Source organism: Protopterus annectens, chromosome 2.part1 (assembly GCF_019279795.1).
Source record: "Protopterus annectens isolate FY-2018-M chromosome 2.part1, PAN1.0, whole genome shotgun sequence".
Classification (NCBI taxonomy): Eukaryota; Metazoa; Chordata; order Ceratodontiformes; family Protopteridae; genus Protopterus; species Protopterus annectens.
Genome location: NC_056729.1, coordinates 1,442,381,630 through 1,442,400,344, shown reverse-complemented (window position 1 = coordinate 1,442,400,344; position 18,715 = coordinate 1,442,381,630). Strand labels below are relative to the sequence as shown.

The window sequence follows — 18,715 nt, the reverse complement described above, 5'->3', positions numbered from 1 at the left end:
GTAGCCCCCCCCCCCAAACTGCAATGGCCACCCAGAAGTGCCTGCCTCACCTATCCATTGTCAATTCATTCCAATGCAGTGGGTAAGAAGCACCACAAACTTAATTTAAAGAGGGTATTTTTACTTGCACATTACCCTCTGTTTCCCTTCCTTGAAGGGTCAGGCTGCATATACATTATGCCACTCAAGTTCAAGACTCGTACAAGTAGCCCAGCCAAGGAACCTTACTTGCTCCACCTCTGCCATTCAGGCATCAGTATGTTACTACTTGTCATCCTCTGCAAGACAGTGGTCATGAAATAGAGAAGTCCAGCTCCTGAAATGAGAGAGCTCTCTTGATCCACCCATTGTCAGGAACCAGTACTTGAACCTAGTTCAAAAGCAGTTCAGTTGTGTTTCTCCTAAGAATATTTTAGTAATTCGGAGATGGAAAACAAAAAAGGGACTTCTTAGTTCCAAAGTGTGCTGCCTGTGTGGTGGGCCATTCTACGAAAGCACACAATACTAACATCTGAAATGACTATATCCTGGCCATTGCAAAGGTAATTTGATACACATCATTTTCACAAGGATCTGTCTAAAATACATTACTCATGCTCAGTAAAGCTAGCAATTTCTGATGGTTTTAAAGAGAACAGTACCCCCACTGACACATTCAGCATTTCTCACACCTCATAAATTTCTTAAAAGCTAAAAGTCCTCAGCTCAGTGACAGAACATATGGAATCAATTTTCTTGGAATAAGAAAAACAGCAGGAATATGACTCTCCATTCCTTTCTCATTACATCACTGCTTCCAATGTACAACTGCAAAGATGGTTTACAGATTCCTGGAACAATGAAGTGGTACAACTTAACAGAAACCAGCTCTACAAAATGCTGTCTAGTGGATGTTTCAAGACATCACATCAGTAGTCCTGTGCCCAGGATAAATTAATTTATCTGATATGGCAAGGCCCTGGTAAAGCTACAAATGTGCGAGCAACTCATACTACCACAGAATGCAGCTCCAGATCTTCGAGCAGCTGACAATTTGTTTTTTTGTATACAGTATATTTCTAGTCTGGGAACTGGTCCACCCAGGAAAGAACAAAATTATCATTTTTGTACATCTATCTAGAAATTGGCCTGGAATTCAAAACAAAAGCAGTAAGCCCAGAACATCTAGGCACATACTTGATGCAAAACAGCATTCCAGATAGAACGTAATTATACAGCTGATGCATTTTCAACAGCAAAAGTACAACTTCTTAATAAAACTCTAGCCTGAAAGCTACAAAATTATATAAACATTATGTTAGGTAAAGCACTCCGTTAAGCAAAAACAAAGCATCAGAGGTAGTCATAGTTAAAGAACTATAATCACTAACGATTAATGCTTACCTGTAAACAATTCTTTCTCTGTGCAAGTCTTCTAGTCCACAACAGATCTCTGCAGCATAAAAAACAGCTCTTTGTTCATCCAGACCTGGAGTCCCCATGTTGTATATGTGGAATTTCAAGTCCCCGCCGTTCATAATAGTCAGTACTAAACACAGGGCATCATTAGTTTCATAGGCATAGGCTAAATTAACCTGAAAAATAAATTAAGAAAAAACTACTTGGTGAATGTGGTCAATGAATAATAATAAAAAAACATGCAGACACTTATTACAAAAACACAGAGCAGCGATATTTATACTCCTTAAATCTGTGCCTCTAAAGGAAGGAAATATATAAATAAAAATAAAATGATACAGAAAGCTGATACTACATATGTGTCAAAGCTGAACAGCTTTCTAAATATTTTATTATTTTTATTTTACATTTTGATGACATGGGTTGGCCAGATGGCCTAGACCTACTTTCAGTGATTACCTAGAAATAACAGCTCCAGGTATGTAACAACTACATGGCAGACATTTTGACTACTATTCAGTGACAGTCTGGTTTTCAGGAGTAATAGTTCAGCTATATTAATAGACAACAGAGCAGTTCATACTTAAGAGGTGATAATTCAAGCACAGCAAACTGTTACTATAGATTATGATGCAAGATACAGAATTAAGTATATGAAGAAGTTTACCTTTACATTACCTCATCAGTCTTATTAGTCAAATACTGTAAATCAGGAAATGGAAGGATGGTGTCACCAAAGGATGATGCAGATCAGTATAAACAGCACAAAAATGGAGCATAGCACATGCGGGTTACTTAAATGTAAAGGTATATATTTTAATCACTCATTTGATAACCAGTAAATGAATTGGTCGACAGACGCCTTTACTGTATCTGTCACTTCATTGTAGGGGCAGGCAAAAAGCTTCATCATTGCTTCGCAATTAAAATGGTCAGTTAGCACGCCATTCTGTGTAGGATCACCCGCTTCATCTGCACCTTCACTTGCAAAGTAATCCTGTGAGAACAATCCAAAGCCTTACATTGCCTATTCACTGTCAAGGAATTTCCTGGACCTCTACTATCATAAAATTCCTCTGGTCTTGCTCTCATTACATCTCTGTATTTTATGTACCAATAGGGCTTCTCTTACCTCAGCTCCCTACCCACTACCCTATTACTACTACACCCTACCAGAAGCTGCAGAATATAACTGGAATAATTATTTTCAGGCTGATGTGCATCTAGACCTCAGTGCTATAGCTACTATTAAACCTATAATTAAGGACAAGAGTGAATAATTATGTAGTGCACTGAGCGCTATGATTACACTCCAAAATCAGAAAGGATAAACCTGTTACATGCTACTCTAGTGCAAGACCTGACCATAACAACACTTTCAAAGGTATGTAACAAATATTACAAACCCCCTAAGCACTGTAATGGTTGGATTTAAGGGAAGTCCTGGAGTATCTGTTCTCCTGTGTCCATTGAAGTTTACAGACATTAGTATGCAAGTAACTTTCTTAAATTAGGACAGTATTTAGAAACTGTCCCTGATGTTTTTCCTTGTTACCTGTCGAGGCGACAGCACTTGCTAAGCACTTAGTTCTTTAAAGAAAGTAAAACACTTTGGCTTTTTCTTTTTTTTTCTGTACCTAGTACATGGAGTTAATAAAATACCCATTATTATGTCTTCTTGACATGGATGCCAAGATTCACCTCTCTTCCCGAGCTTCACTTAAGAGGTAAATTTCTTAGCATCCATGTCTCAAACACATAATTAAGGTGGTTAAAGTCAGACACCTGATCATAACCCTGTACATAATGCACTGTTTGTAAATATGCTAGAATATGGTGAACATCAATTCTCTTTACATATACTTTCACTGTATATATTAATATATATATATATATATATATATATATATATATATATATATTAGTGACATCCCTGCACTGGCCCAGTAATTAAGGAGCCTTAATTCTCACCATTGGCAACAGTGGGAGGATGACAAGTACACACACAGTAAAGTGTAATTTCCCTTAAGAGCACACAGAGATCACAGTCAGTCTGGGGCTGGTTTCTCCTTGTTTTTCCAGATCCCCAGCAAGACTCCCCACTGGCACAGCTAGAGAGTTGAGATCTCAGCTGAATGGTCAAGCTAAGACCTCCAGCACCCTCTCTGTCCAACTAGCGCTTCATCTCCCTGCCCAAGTACCTGAGGCACACACACACACACACACACACACACACACACACACACACACACACACACACACACACACACACACACACTTTGAGATCCGATTTATATATAAACACACACACACACCTGGGGAAGGCTGGCAATGATTTACTAACTATGCCCCCTTCTGCCCAGACTACAAGGTAGTTCCAGCTACCACCAGCCAGTACGTATCTGCTACTTAAGGCCCTTAACAAAGGGTGTCCAATCCTACTGTGCAATGTTACTATTAACCCAAATAGTAGTCTGACCAAGCAAGGCTTTTTAGGAGTGGCCTGTACAGTGTCACCAAATAGTACTCGAAGAGCTTACGTCTCACAAATATCAGCCACAAAGATAGGTTTAAATATATTTAAGAATAAATAATAAAAGAACAAAACAACACTCAGTAAATCAACACAGTTACTTCAAAATCACAGGAAGTATTTAAAACAGTGCAGGGCAGTCTCAAATAAATACAGAAAACATCTAAACTAATCTTTGCTATAGAGTTACTATGCCCTACAAACTTACTTACAGACCAAGGCAAGTGCAGATGGTGATGATGAGTGGATGTTTCAGGTCAAAACAAAACACAAAATGCACAGTCTCTCTCTGAGAAAGTTCTTAAATTAATATCAAATGTTACTGCTGAGTTAGCTTGGATGACCACTTTTTGTCACCTGACTTCAGTTCTCAAGCTAAACAGAAACTAACAGAATTTAACATCTCTGTGAAAAATACATCTCTCTCAGATGTTTGCAAATCTTGGAAGTCTAAAACAATAAAACACTATATTTTAAAACTAGCAATTACGTCTCTTTCAAGACAATACAAAAACTTCTAGATCTAGACATTGTGTCTGCTACACTGAAACGGAGAAGGAACTTTTATAGCACACCTGTAAAGCAATTCAATTTCAACTTACTTGAAGTTTTGCAAGTTAACCTTTTATGTTCTAGTTTCTATTAAACATACATTTGCACAGGTATATAGTCTATATGCTTTTGTGTTCTAAGTCAGTATTTTAGCTCAATACATAACATACAGTTCTGTATAAATCATATAAAATATTCACAAATGACATAGAATTATCCACAAAATCCCAGATAGCTGGGCTGGCAATATTTCCATATATATATATATATATATATATATATATATATATATATATATATAGTATGCTTATTAAAGTGTTTCTTCTTTGGGGATATGTTTTACTTTAATTTGATTTTACTATTGATTAATTATGGGTAAATTGCTTAACTGACTGATTAGGGAAGATATTTAAACTGCTGTAGTGTTCTAGCCTCTGTGTCACTGAAAAAGAACCGGTCTGGACAGCTTTGTGTTTTACATATTTTCTGCACACTTTTTGTTAAAGTTTCTCAGCTTGTAGACTAAATATTCTTTGTGATTTGTCTTCTTGACATTCCTTTTGGTAACTCTAGTTTAATTGTTATATCCTGCTTTTGTCTGTGCTTTAACAACTATTAACCGTGTGTCAGATTTCTTACAGGTGGACTTTGAACTACAGTCCTTAGTTTGAAAATAAAAACAATTAAGTCAGCTACTTTTTTAAAGACTAACATTTAAATATTCCTTAAAACTTTAATTTGGATATGATAAACAAGGTTAAAAATAATTAGGTGTGGACAGGAAAAAAGTACAGTTTTGTACCTACCATAAATGTAGATGTCCGATAGGTATGCATCTGCAGTCATCACATATGGGTTGTCCTGCCTCAGACAGCCCTTCGGTCGGCCGGATTCCAAAGTCTGGGTCCGGCGTCGGCTGATGTCGCACTTTCCCCGACGTCAGAGCGCCTGGGGTATAAAAGCATCAGCCGACGCCATCTTCCTCAGTTTTTCTTGCCCCAGATGCCAGGTGCCCTCTAAGGAAGGCTAAATTTGGAGAGATGCATTTAAAAATCCAAACATGCACAATAATATAAAAACAAATACACCATAATAGATCCCCAGCTAGCTATAAGAAGGGTAAGTACCCAAGAAATACCACAGAGGGGAAGGAGGGAGGGTAAACCTGACTGCAGATGCATACCTATCGGACATCTACATTTATGGTAGGTACAAAACTTTACTATGTCCTTCAAGGATGCATCTGCAGTCATCACATATGAGTAGAATACCATAGCCAATCTGGGGTGGAGGAACTATGTAAAGGATGGTGTAGCTAAAATGCCCTGCAGGACTGCCGTAGCAAAGCCTGCTCTGGATCTGGAATATAAAGGTAAATTGTAATGCTTGGCAAATGTATGCATGGAGCTCCATGTAGCAGCTTTTAAAATGTCCTTTTTAGCCACCCCTCTTAAGAAGGCTGTGGAGGTGGCTGTGGCTCTCGTGGAATGAGGTCTAATGTTAGCTGGCACAGTTTTTCCATGAAAGGAGTAACAAAAACAAATGCAATTCCCTATCCATTTTGAAATTGTCTGTTTGGAAATTGCTTTTCCTTGTGTACCAGCAGCATAAGCTACCAACAGCTGGTCAGTTTTTCTGTAACCTTTAGTTCTGTCCAAGTAGTAGCGCGCGCAACTGTCTGTGTATGTCCAGGGTGTGCAGAAGTTTCTCCCCTTTGTTTTGTGGATTTGGAAAGAAGGTAGGCAAGTGAATAGCTTGATTTAATGAAACCCTGGATACCACCTTTGGCATAAATGTAGGATTGGTTCTCAATGAAACTCTGTCTTGATGAAAAATAAGGAATGGCTGTACTGCCATAAGGGCCTGTAACTCAGATACTCTTCTTGCTGAGGTTATGGCCAGAAGGAAAGCAGTCTTCCAAGACAGGAACTGTAGTTCTGCAGATGCTGCTGGTTCAAAGGGAGGCAGTGTTAGTTTTTCCAACACGAAGTTAAGGTCCCAAGTAGGTAGAGGTGGTTTCCTTGGAGGATTGATGTTTTTGATTCTTCTTAGAAACTGTCTTAGGAGAGGATGAGAGAAGACAGGTGGATCAGTATTGTACTCTGCTGAAATTGCTGAAGCATGAATTTTAATGGAAGATTAAGACAGACCATTGTGGAACATTTCTGCCAAGTATTCCAGGATATGTGCCATGTTCATCACCGTCACATCTAGGCCCTTTGTGGTGTTCCAAATGTGAAATCTTTTCCATTTTGCTGAATATGCCTTTCTTGTGGAAGGCCGGCGAGCTTCCATAATAATATCTTTCACTCTCTGGGATAGCTTGTCCTGAGGAGGAGTCGAGGTATTTTCCAGGCTGTTAGTTGCAAGGTTTTCAGGTTGGAATGCAGAGTTTTGTAATTGTGCTGTGTCAGTAGAAGTGGCCATAGAGGAAGAGGCCATGGTTTTGTACGTGACATGCTATTTAAGAGTGGGTACCAGTGTTGTCTTGGCCAGTCCGGAGCTATCAGAATCACTTTTGGCTGCTTTGTCCTGATCTTCAGTAAAACCTTGGTCATTAATGGGAGAGGTGGAAATGCATACACTGTTAGAGTTCTCCTGCTGAAAGAGAGGGCGTCCACTTTCCATGCTTGTGGGTGGTATGTCCTTGAGCAGAATTTCTTCAGTTGATGATTGTGGGGGGAGGCAAAAAGATCTAAGTCCGGCCTCCCCCATGATTGTGTTATCTGTAGAAAGATGTCTGGGTGCAGCATCCATGATATTTCTGCTTAAGCTGTCCGCCAGTATATTGTCTTTCCCTGGCACAAACTGGGATTGTAGCTGTATATTGAGTTTCAAGGAAAGTTCCCATAGATTCATTGCCAGCCTGCAAAGAGGATAGGAATGGGTTCCTCCTTGCTTGTTTATGTACCACATAACCGTGGTGTTGTCTGTCCTTATAAGCAGATGGCCGTGATGCAGAAAGGGTTTGAAGGCTTCGACTGAATGTATCACTGCCAGCATTTCCTTTTGGTTTATGTGCATGCGTAGCTCTTTTTGTGACCATAGACCTTGAATGCATCTGCCTTCCATGTGCGCTCCCCATCCGCGGTCTGAAGCGTCTGTTGTAATGGTTTGGCTGGCTATTGGTTTGCTGAAAGGCAGACCCCTGTTTGACTGGCTTGCTTGAGCCCACCACAGAAATTCCTTTTGAAGGCATGGAATGAGTGGTATCAAGGTTTCCAGGCTGTGACTGTGCTGAGTCCATAAACTCCTTAGGTACCATTGTAGTTTCCTCATGTGTAGTCTTGCTTGTGGAATCAGAAGGATGCAAGAAGCCATGTAACCTAGGGCCTGCAGGATTTTCCTTGCAGTCAGCTGGGTTTGTCTTGTCAGATTCTTGAAGTAATCTGGTAGTTGGCTTTGTTTTTCTTCTGTGAGGAAGGCCATTTGGGTGGTTGTATCTAGATCTGCACCCAGGAAGGTTATTCTTTGGGATGGAACAAGTCTTGATTTGTGAAAGGTGACTGTATATCCCAAGGCCTGAAGTAGGTGGATGGCATAATTCAAGTGTTTTACCAAAGTTTGCTGGCAGTCCGCTTGTATAAGGCAGTCGTCCAGATATGGGTATATTTGAATCCCCTGAAGTCTGCAGTGTGCAATTACTGATGCCAGGCATTTCATGAATACTCTGGGTGCAGTAGATAAGCCAATGGGCAATGCTGAGAATTGATAATGCTCTGACCCTGCAAGAAATCTGAGGTGTCTTCTGCAACTTTGTCTGATAGGGACATGCAGGTATGCCTCCTTGAGGTCTAGAGTTACCAGCCAAGACCCCTTGCCCAGCATGGGAAGGAGCTGCTGTAGAGTCAGCATTTTGAACTTTGGCACAATGAGATAAGTATTCAGTGCGGACAAGTCGAGAATAGGCCTCCATTGTTTTTCTTTTCTTGGAACAAGGAATAGCCTGGAATAAAATCCTTGGCCTTGTTCTGAGAGAGGAACCTTTTCTATAGCTTTCATTTGTATTAAGCTGGAAATTTGTTTCAAAGCCTCTGCCCTTTGATTCAGTGGCAGGTCTGGCATGCCCTTTCTTTTTGGTAATGTGTGGAAATGAAACCTGTATCCTTTGTCTATTATTTGTAGTGTCCATTTGTCCCTTGTAATACTGTGCCAATTTTCTGAGAATAAAGAAAGCTTTCTGCCCAAAGGTGCTTCCAATTGAGCCCTGATTGGCGGTGTCAAAGTAAAGTCATTGAGCCTGTCCTTATGCAGCAGTTGAAGGTCCTGCATTACCTCTCTGGTTGGGAGGCTGCCATTGACGTCCTCTGTAGGAGCCTCTAGCTTGCCCTCTACCTCTGGCACACCTGTTCTTGCCTCTCTGAAACCTCTCTGTGTCTGGAAAGGGCCAATTCCTGCTGAATCTTGGTGGTTGTACTTGGAGAAAATCTTTGACTGTTTGTACGGATTTTGCCTTTTCTTCAAATTTCTTTAGGACCTCCTGAGCCGTGGAGCCAAATAACTTTTGCTTTTCCAGAGGAGCATCCAGCAGCTTTGCTTTAACATGGTCTGGCAGAGATTGTTCCTTCAGCCAAGCATGCCTACGTATGACTGCGCCAGTCATAGCTGACCTATATGAAGCTTCCAATGCATCATAAACACATTGCAAGAAATGGTTGCTAACCTGTTGTGAGTTATGTACCAGATCCTGAAGCGACTTGCGGTCTAGGGGGTCAGGTGAAGACAGTTTTTTATGCAATTCATCTAACAAATACTCTTGGTACTGTATCATATGAAATTGACAATTTAATGCCCTCATAGAAAGAGTAGCAGAAGTATACACTTTTTTACCCCATCTCTCTAAAGCTCTGGACTCCCTTTCAGAGGGGAGAGGATTTTTAGCAGTGGAAGCTGCAACCCCTTTAGGGCCCTGGGAAATAGTTTCTGGATCAGCAGAGTGGGCCTTGTAAATGTAAAGATGCGAGTCCGGGACCCTGTAGTACCTATTGGGTTTGGCAGGAGCCGGAGGGAGAGAATCAGGGGTTGTGCTAGAGTCAGAGTACACATCATCAATGACATTCAAAACAGGAGGAATAGCTAAAGGTCTATGCTGAGGCAAATGTAAAAAGGTCCTTAATCTTTTCCTGGAATCAGAGAATTCCTGGCCCTGCCATTGGAAATGCTCTCTCATGGTGTGTAGTGTCTCATAGGTTCATATGTTCATAGGTTTATACTAGGCTATCTGCCCTAAGGCATTTATAAGCCTAGCCCAAAGTTTTGTGGCTTACGCCACCCCTTATATGAAAAAATACTGTACCCATTAGTTTGTTGTGCCTCTGTCCAGCAGTGACACAGAGATGATTCCCGGGGTAAACCTACGATCTCCCATCCACAGGTCAAGATTTCTCTTGAACAGAGCCAGCGAGGTGCTCTGCCTCACATGGACCGGGATTTTATTCCACAGCATAGGGAGTCTCTGAGTGATAAATCTATCCCTCCAGAACGTCCTATTTATATCCGTGCTAAGGTTTAAGTCGCTTGCTCTAGTGGTTTTGTTGGATTTGGATTTTTTGAGGTGGAGCATGTCCATTAATTCCGGGTTGGACATGGCCTTGTATGTCAGGCACATGCCACCTCTGAGCAGACGGTATGCAACTGAATAGAGCTGGAGTTTCTTCAATCTGGCAGCATATGACAGATTTTGGAGTCCCTTTATCCTTTTGGGGTCTCTCCAATTGCTGCAGATGTCGGGTGAGATACATCCCGAATGGGGCATTGTACTCTATCATTGGTCTGATAAGTGAAGAGTACAGGGGAACAATGACCTCACTAGATCTTGATGTGAATCCCTTCATGATCAGGTGGGCAATGTAGAAGGTCTTTCTAACCACTTTAGCAACGTGAGTGTCAAAAGAAAGGCCACTGTCAACCTGGGTCCCCAGGTCGCTGATAACCTCTTCTGTGCTTAGTGGATTGCCACCTATATGGTACCTTGGGGTTACCTTGTTTTTCCCGAAGGGTATGACTATACATTTTTTGGCATTTAACTTCAGGCCATGGCTCTGGCACCAGCCATCTGTTTCCGTGAGTCCCTTCTGAAGGATATCCGTGTCCGATGCACTTTCCACTATGGCGCCCAGTTTGCAGTCGTCTGCAAACTTTGTCAGCCAATGTCCTCCCATGTTGGCCTGTACTTCTGAGAAGTAGATGCCGAACAATAGGGGGCCAAGGACCGAGCCCTGTGGGACACCACTTGTGACCGGCTTGGAGTCTGACATAGCGCCAGCAACTCTAACCCTGTGGGTTCTGTCCTTAAGCCAGTTTACAACCCATCTTGTGACATATGGGTTTACATTTAAGCTGGTAAGTTTTTCTACAATACCCGAGTGGGGTATTGTGTCGAAAGCCTTTGCAAGGTCAAGGTAGGCTGTATGGACTGCCTTTCCCTCATCAATGGCCTTGGTGACTGTTTCGAAGAAGTTGACCAAGTTCAAAAGGCATGATCTGCCCTTGACGAAGCCAAACTGGGTCGGGTCCAATGTCTGCAAGTCCCCTATATCTTTGTTTATGAGCTCCATTATGATCCTCTCCATAGCTTTGCAGACTAGACTTGTTAAGCTTATGGGGCAGTAATTACCAGGGTCTGTAGAGGCACCGCCTTTGTGGAGTGGGACCACAGTTGCCGTACGCCATTCCTTGGGCACGTATCCTGTGGTAAGGCTGAGATTAAACAGCTGCCTTATGTGCGGGTTTAATTCCTCATTTAGCTCATGTAGCACACAGCCGGGGACACCATCCGGTCCCACTGATGCTGTGTTTTTAGCTTTAGAGAGAGCAGCTTTCACCTGCGCATTTGAGATGTCTGGGAGGCTACACTCCGCTGGGATAGTTATCTCTCCTTTAGGAGGGGAGAGGGGGGTGAAGTTTGCACTGAACCTGTCTGCCAGTATGTTGGCAATGTCTGTGGGTTCAGTGATTTTTGTATCATTTTGGACTAATTCTGAGCATATCTGGGAGTTTCCACCCAGGTTCCTAACATAGCTGAAAAAGGCCTTATGATTGTCCTTTGAATCCATGGCATTTTTTCTCTCAAAATTGGCCTTAGTTGATTTTATGAGTGCTCAGCTGAGGGAATAGATTCCTCTGCATCAAAATCCTTGTAGGCCGAAAAAGCCTCCTCCTGGTGGTCCGAGAGAGTAGAGCCATCAGAGGCCTCATCTGAGGAGTGGGGATCAGAGGGCTCAACCCTGGACCTTTTGTCTGGAGGAGGTTGAGAGCCCCTGTCCGGATGAGGTTGAGAACCCCTAATTAAAGAGATAAGATCCTCTGCTAAGCTTAGAATCTGTGAACCAGTAGAGAGTCCCTGAGGGATAACCTTGGGAGGCAAAGCTTTTGAGAGTTTAGCAGCTTTAGCCCTGGAGAATGCCTTAATGGATAAATGGACATGGATGCAGGAGGCCTGGCTGCACCACGTGCTGGTGTAGATTTGTCTAAAGGAATGGTGTCAGAAGGTTCCAGGACACCAGTTTCTGTTGGAAATTCAATAACAGACTCAGCCGGGGCCTCCGGGACCAAGGTAGTCGGTTGAGCGGTTTCGGTAATAGGAAGTACCAAGGACTCGGTTTCAGCCGAGACCGAGACACTCGCGGTATGCCTGGCCGTGGTTTCAGCCGAAACCGCGGCCCGCGTGTGTCGGTCCTTGTTCTTCCGTTTCTTAACTAAATGAGAAATCGGAGTCTCCGACGGCATCTTATATGAAAAACTAGCCCCAAAAAATTCCTCTGCAAACTCCGCCCGATGTCTAAGAGTGCGTCGGTTGAAGGAAGCACAGTCTGAACAGTCTGAGACGTCGTTGTCTGGGCCTAGGCAGGGGAGGCAGTAAGAGTGGAAATCCTTATGAGGTATTTGTTTCCCACAAGTTAAACAATTATTAACTTTATCTGACATCGGCTGAGGCAAGAAAGAGTCCCCAACGGGGTACTTAGCTTTTTGAAGTCTTCGGTAGCTGAATTACAGGAGCTGGCCGACCGGCACTTGTGAACTGCTTCTGCTTCGGGCACCACGCGGCAAGAAAGACTGAGGAAGATGGCGTCGGCTGATGCTTTTATACCCCAGGCGCTCTGACGTTGGGGAAAGTGCGACATCAGCCGACGCCGGACCCAGACTTTGGAATCCGGCTGACCGAAGGGCTGCCTGAGGCAGGACAACCCATATGTGATGACTGCAGATGTATCCTTGAAGGACATGTAGGATATTACATACTCTCACTATGATCTGGTAGACTGAAAGAATCACTTGTAAATCCTCTCATGACACACACCTCTCTCTCTGTCCCTATAAGACAGACTCAGGGAAGATGAAACCTTGACTGTAAAAAAAACAATGCAGCATGGCAGATCACACTCAGTACAATGGAGTATAACAAATTAGAAAATAATTAGAGAGACTTGCATTGGTGCAGGAACTTTAGTAATGCAGAAAATTTTTTTTTTTAGTTTTTTTGATGTAGTTCCTGTAAGTGAGCATATCTGAAGTTAAGCAAAGAACTTTTGTCAAGTGCTTAATTATTTAACCTTTTTTTTTTTTGGAGGGCAACTATGCTAGGGTCAAGCTTTAGGAAAGCAACTGTTTTTTCTGCATTGGGATTTTTTTTAATATAAAAGTGAAGCTACTGAACAAGCTTTTTTTATGATCATAAATATGAGTGTGGGGATATGTTCAAAGATTAAAAGTCAGCCAGGTAGGAAAGGTGACCTCTACGGAGTCAAGTTTTGAAGGAGGAAGGAGTAAAGGCTATGCTGACAATTAAATGACAATTAACTATTTTTACTCTTCTTTGGAAAGATAGTGGGCGATGTTTAAGTAGAAAATAATAAATAAATATAAAATTAGAAGTAAACTATGACACAGAAAAAAAGATAGTTAAATATAACATCCCAAGTGACTAATTAAAAATGATTGGGAGACTATTAAAGCCTTGCAAAAACACTCTCATATGAAACCACCTGTCTTCAAGGAGGGTAACATGAGACAGGTTCAAGGGCAAATTATGGCTACTCATCCAGTTGTCAAATTCAACTTAAAAGGTGGAGAGAATTTCACTCTGTTTAATATGAACAAGTAGTTTATTTTCAGAGATGGGGTAAGAATATGTTATACCAGCATATCCAGTTTACTTGCTGGTAAAGATTTACATCCTTAGTATGGATGTTTGGGGCACTGTTAAGTTTTGTGAAGGTGTACAAGATCAAGGAGAGTAGGGTCCTTCATGGTTCTAAATGCTATCCAAAAATCACCACAGAATTTTATTTATCTTTTGTTGACTGGGTTAGTCCACTAGGCAAGTGGTCTCTTTAGTGGAGACCTGAGGTGGTATTCATACTACTAGGGGAAATTTGGCCACGGCATCAGAGAACTTCCCCTACTCTTTTCAATAGGTGTCATGGGATCTTTTCACATCCACCTGAGCTACCACCACCTGAAGTAGATGGGGCCTCTGTTTAATGTAATTCTCAAAAAGCCAAACAGTTGCAGAATAAAGCTTCGTTCATAAAACCAAGACTGGATGCAGTTTGAAACAAACCAAGCAACGCTGATACTGAACAAGTGTTTAATAAAACAATGCTTTCAGGTCAAACAAACCCTTCATCAGTGTATGAAATACTAACACATACTAACCATTTTTATACACTATCAAAAATCACACAGCCATTAATTATGCAATTAAACAATCAATTCTAGTTAAAAACAATAGTTGCAGAAGCACAGAACTCTATTTCAAACATTTGTTTATGCCTTAGTACAGATTTTAAAGAAACAGTATGTTTTAAACCTGGTAATACATCAGCACAAGGGTGCATTATCCACTGATATTCCTTCATCTCAAGCTTAATCTCCCTCTCATATATCCTTACATACTCTATCACCCTAAAAGAGAATTGCATTTCCATATGTACTGATATGCTTAGCCAAGGAATTGGTGTCAATATTTCTTTGCATTTCTGAATGGCGCTCAGTTATTCTTTCCTTCAGTTTTCTGGAAGATTTCCCAACATAAAATGCCTGACATCTATTACGGGTAGCCAGGTATATTATATTCATTGTAACACATTGCTAAGCCAGAAAATATATAATTCTTCCTAGTTATTGTGTGTTGAAAAGTATTACTTTTGTTAATGACTTCACAACAGCTACAATTGTAGCAAGGAAAGGTACCTAATTTGGCTGCTGTTACACCCCCCCCCCATTCTTGACACACTTCTTATAACTTCTGCTTTAAACTCTGACAGTTTCTGTATGAGAAACTGGGTTTCATACCAACTATGGGACATAATTCAGGCAGAGATGTTAATATACACCAGTTATTACTAATAATTCGTCTTACCTCAGAAGTAGCTCTGTTGAAAGCTGTAACAAAACATAGCTTACCTACATCTAAGTTGGTCTCCTTGGTTATAAAGGGTATTTCCATTGTGTTCATAGAGAAATAAGGTTTAGTACTATCATCCTTACAGCTCAAGACATTCAATTTCCATATCTAGGGGCTCCATATTATAGCCCCTCTCCATAAATTCATCTTTCAGTTCATGCATTTGTTTCTTTGGTACTGAAATTCAAACTACTGTTTATAAAAAACCTACACATACGAATAAATTTCTCCATCGAAACAGTATGCATGCACCTCGTGTTTAAAAGTATCACAAAAGCTCAGTTTGTTAGAAAATCTAGACTTAATACCTCTATAGAAGAGGACCTGAAAGTTGAATGGAGAGAAAACACAAGAGTTCAAGGAATTACTCAGCATTCTAGCACCTTAGGAAGAAGAATAAATGAGATGGAATTGAAGTGCCTCAAAACAGCATTTGTAAGAACTACAGAAGAGATATTTGGTTGAGCCAGCTATGAAAATAAGGCACATAAGGAAAACGTGGTGGTGGAATTCAGAAGTCCAGGAAGTCATCAAAAGAAAGGAGTGCAGGAAAGAGTGGGAGATAGAAAAGACAGATCAGGCTAGGAGGGAATACTACTTAGTTAACAGAGGCTAAGAGAGGAGTTGCAATAGCAAAGAACAAGGCATTGAAGGCACTCTACCCATTTCTGGAAAGTGACTCAGTGAATGGCACAAATAAACTATCAGGCTGCAAGGCAAAGGCAAAGACAAAGGTAAAGAAGATGGTCAGACACCCTTCATAAGGGATGCCAGCAACCACCTGCTCACTACCCCTCAGGACATTAAAGGCAGATAGAAGGTGTACTTCCAGCATCTTCAGAGTGAAGAAAACCCTACAGAAGCTGTACTGCCCCAGACACAGCCTTCAGTGAGAGAAGAGGAAGAGCTCACCCTAGAAGAATTAATAACAGCACTAAAGAAAATGAAGTCAGGGAAAGCAGCAGGCTCAGATGACGTCACAGCAGATACAATTGAGATGTTGGGTGAGATGGGGAGAAATGGCTCCTGAGGGCACTCATAGCAGTAAGGAGAGAAAGGCATATCCCAAATGATTAGAGAAAAAGTATACTAATGCCATTGTACACTAACAAAGGGGATAACCACAACTACAGGCAATACAGACATCAAACTCCTATCACACTGCATGAAAGTTATGGAGAGGTGATTGATAAATTAATACGCAGAGTAGTAGAAAGTAAGATGGAAGATTATAGGTTCATAGGTTGTTACTAGGCAATCGGCCCTAGGGCCTATGTAAGCCTAGCCATAACAATTCCCTGGATATTTCTTCCCACAATATTTACTTCTCTGGACCCCTGTCTAGCAGGGCGACTGACATGATCCCCTTGGTGAATTTCCTATCTCTCATCCAATCATCAAGGTTCCTTTTGAAGAAGGCCAAGGAGGTGGCTCTGCTTGACATGTATGGGCAAGTCTATTCCAGAGTATGGGGAGTCTTTGGGTCAGGAACCTGTCCCTCCAGCATGTTTTCTTCATTGTGATGACAAGGTTTAGATCCCTGGAGCGTGTGGCTCTGAGGGATTGGGATTTCTTTAAGTGGAGCATGTCCAACAGTGCAGGGTTTGACATGGCCTTGTATGTTAAGCAGAGATCACCTCTGAGTAGACAATTTGCCACAGAGTATAGCTGGAGTTCTTTTAGACTGTCAGCATATGGCATCTGCTTTAGGCCTCTGATTCTTTTAGTGAGGTATTTCTGTGGCCTTTCCAGCAGTTGCAGATGTCTTGTGAGGTACATACCAAACGGGGCATTATACTCTATAATGGGTCTAATGAGGGTAGGTACAGTGGGACAATGACCTTTTTTCTGGATGAAAAGTCCTTAGTGATGAGGTGTGCCACACAGGATTTCCTGACTGTTGTGGTGATGTGGTTATCGAAAGTGAGACTACTGTCCACCTGTGTCCGTAAGTCTCTCATCACACTTTTGATGTTTAGTGTCCTGCCACCTATGTGGTAATTTATGGGTACATGTTTTTTTCCAAAGGGGATAACTATACATTTCTTGGCATTAAGTTTGAGCCCATGGCTCTGGCACCAGGCATCTGTTTCTGTAAGGCCCTTTTGTAGAATATCCACATAATTTGGGGATTCAATAATGGCTCCCAGTTTGCAGTCATCTGCGAACTTTGTTAGCCAGAGTCCCTTAGTGTTGGCCTGTACTTCAGAGAAGTAGATGCCCAACAAGAGTGGTCCCAGGACTGAACCCTGAGGTACTCCACTTGTCTGGAGCTGGATTTGGAGTCGGCTGCTTTTACAGTCTGGGTTCTGTCAGTAAGCCAGTTGGCAACCCATCGAGTGACGTAGGGATTTATAACCAGCTTTGTAAGTTTATTTAGGATTCCAGAGTGGGAGATGGTTTCGAAGGCCTTGGCGAGGTCCAGATAGGCTGTGTGGACCGCTTTTACCCTCATCCACAGCTCTGGAGACTGATTCGAAGAAGTCAATCAGATTCAGGAGACAAGATCGGCCCTTCACAAACCCAAACTGGGTGGGGTCCAGTGTTTGAAGGTTGCCGATATCTTTGTTTACAAGTTCCATGATGATGCATAACATGCCCTTGCAGATCAGGCTTGTCAAACTGATGGGATGGTAGTTCCTGGGATCCAAGGCGGATCCTCCCTTGTGGAGCGGGATAAATGTAGCTGTGCACCACTCAGTGGGCATGAAGCCTGAGGTGAGGCTATGATTAAACATGACACTTAGGTGAGGTGCCAGTTCATTTTGTAGTTCATGTAGTACACAGCCTGGGATGTCATCTGGGTCCCATGGATGCTGTATTCTTAGCTTTGGAGAGTGTGGTTTCTACCTGTGTGGCCATGATTATTGGAATTTGGCAATCATTCGGTATTGAGATGAGCCATTTAGGGGGTGAGAGGGGGGTGAAGTTAGCACTAAATCGATCTGCCAGGATATTGGCAATATCCTTGGGATCAGCATATTTATTGCCATTCGGTTGTAGCTCAGAGCAGATCTGAGCATTGCCATTTAGATTCTTGACATAACTATAGAATGCCTTGTGGTTGTCTTTGGAATCTTTGGCAATTTTATTTTCATAACTAGCTTTTGAGGATTTTATGAGGGATCTCAGCTTCTTACTGAGGCTGGTGAGGGAGTTTTTTGCATCCTGGGATTTTCCTCTTTTCCACAACAGTTTCTTCCTTCTGTTGTATAGTTTGTTTATAGCAGGTGACCACCAGATTGACTTCCTTTTTTTGGAGAAAAGCATCTTGGTTCTATTTGGGATGGCACGATTCATACACGAGTGGATGTGCTCGTACAGTGCCTTAGTGTAGGATTCTGCAGTCGAACCTCCAGAACCAGCCTGCGTGGGTGTTGTGAAGTTTGTCACTTTTAACTTAGTAGCATGAAGTTGGCTTTGGAGAAGTTTTCTTAAGGAGGTTTCCTTACTGAGGGGTGGGATGTGGATGTCAAAGGTGATTTGCTTATGGTCAGACTTGACCAATGAGGGGGTGACCACTGGTGTGGAACATCTATCTCCCATGTTGGTAATGACCAGGTCTAGGATATTGGAGCCCCTGGTGGGACAATGGATTAGCTGATCCAGGGCGTTGGAATTTATGAATTCCAAGAACCGTTGGGAAAAGGAGTTGGTACCAGAGTAGTTTTCGCAATTAATGGCAAGGTAGTGGAAATCACCCAGTATTAGGGTGCTTGGTTGTATCTTAATATTTTCCAGTATGTTTAGAAAGGTGTAGTGAGAATCTTGGGGCATGGTGGGGGATCTGTTACAAGCTACAATTTGGATTGCAGTCTTACCTA

At 41.9% G+C, this 18,715-nt stretch overlaps 1 protein-coding gene across 2 annotated transcripts in view; it reads right to left on the bottom strand.

The window, feature by feature from the left end:
• The window catches only part of GRK4 (G protein-coupled receptor kinase 4), a 1,249,698-nt gene that overhangs the window by 436,131 nt on the left and 794,852 nt on the right, over positions 1 to 18,715 (bottom strand). For both annotated transcript variants that reach the window (XM_044062922.1, XM_044062923.1), the window contains exon 9: positions 1,384 to 1,574. In XM_044062922.1, the coding sequence (XP_043918857.1) occupies positions 1,384 to 1,574 (191 nt within the window). The remainder of the gene's footprint in view (positions 1 to 1,383; positions 1,575 to 18,715) is intronic.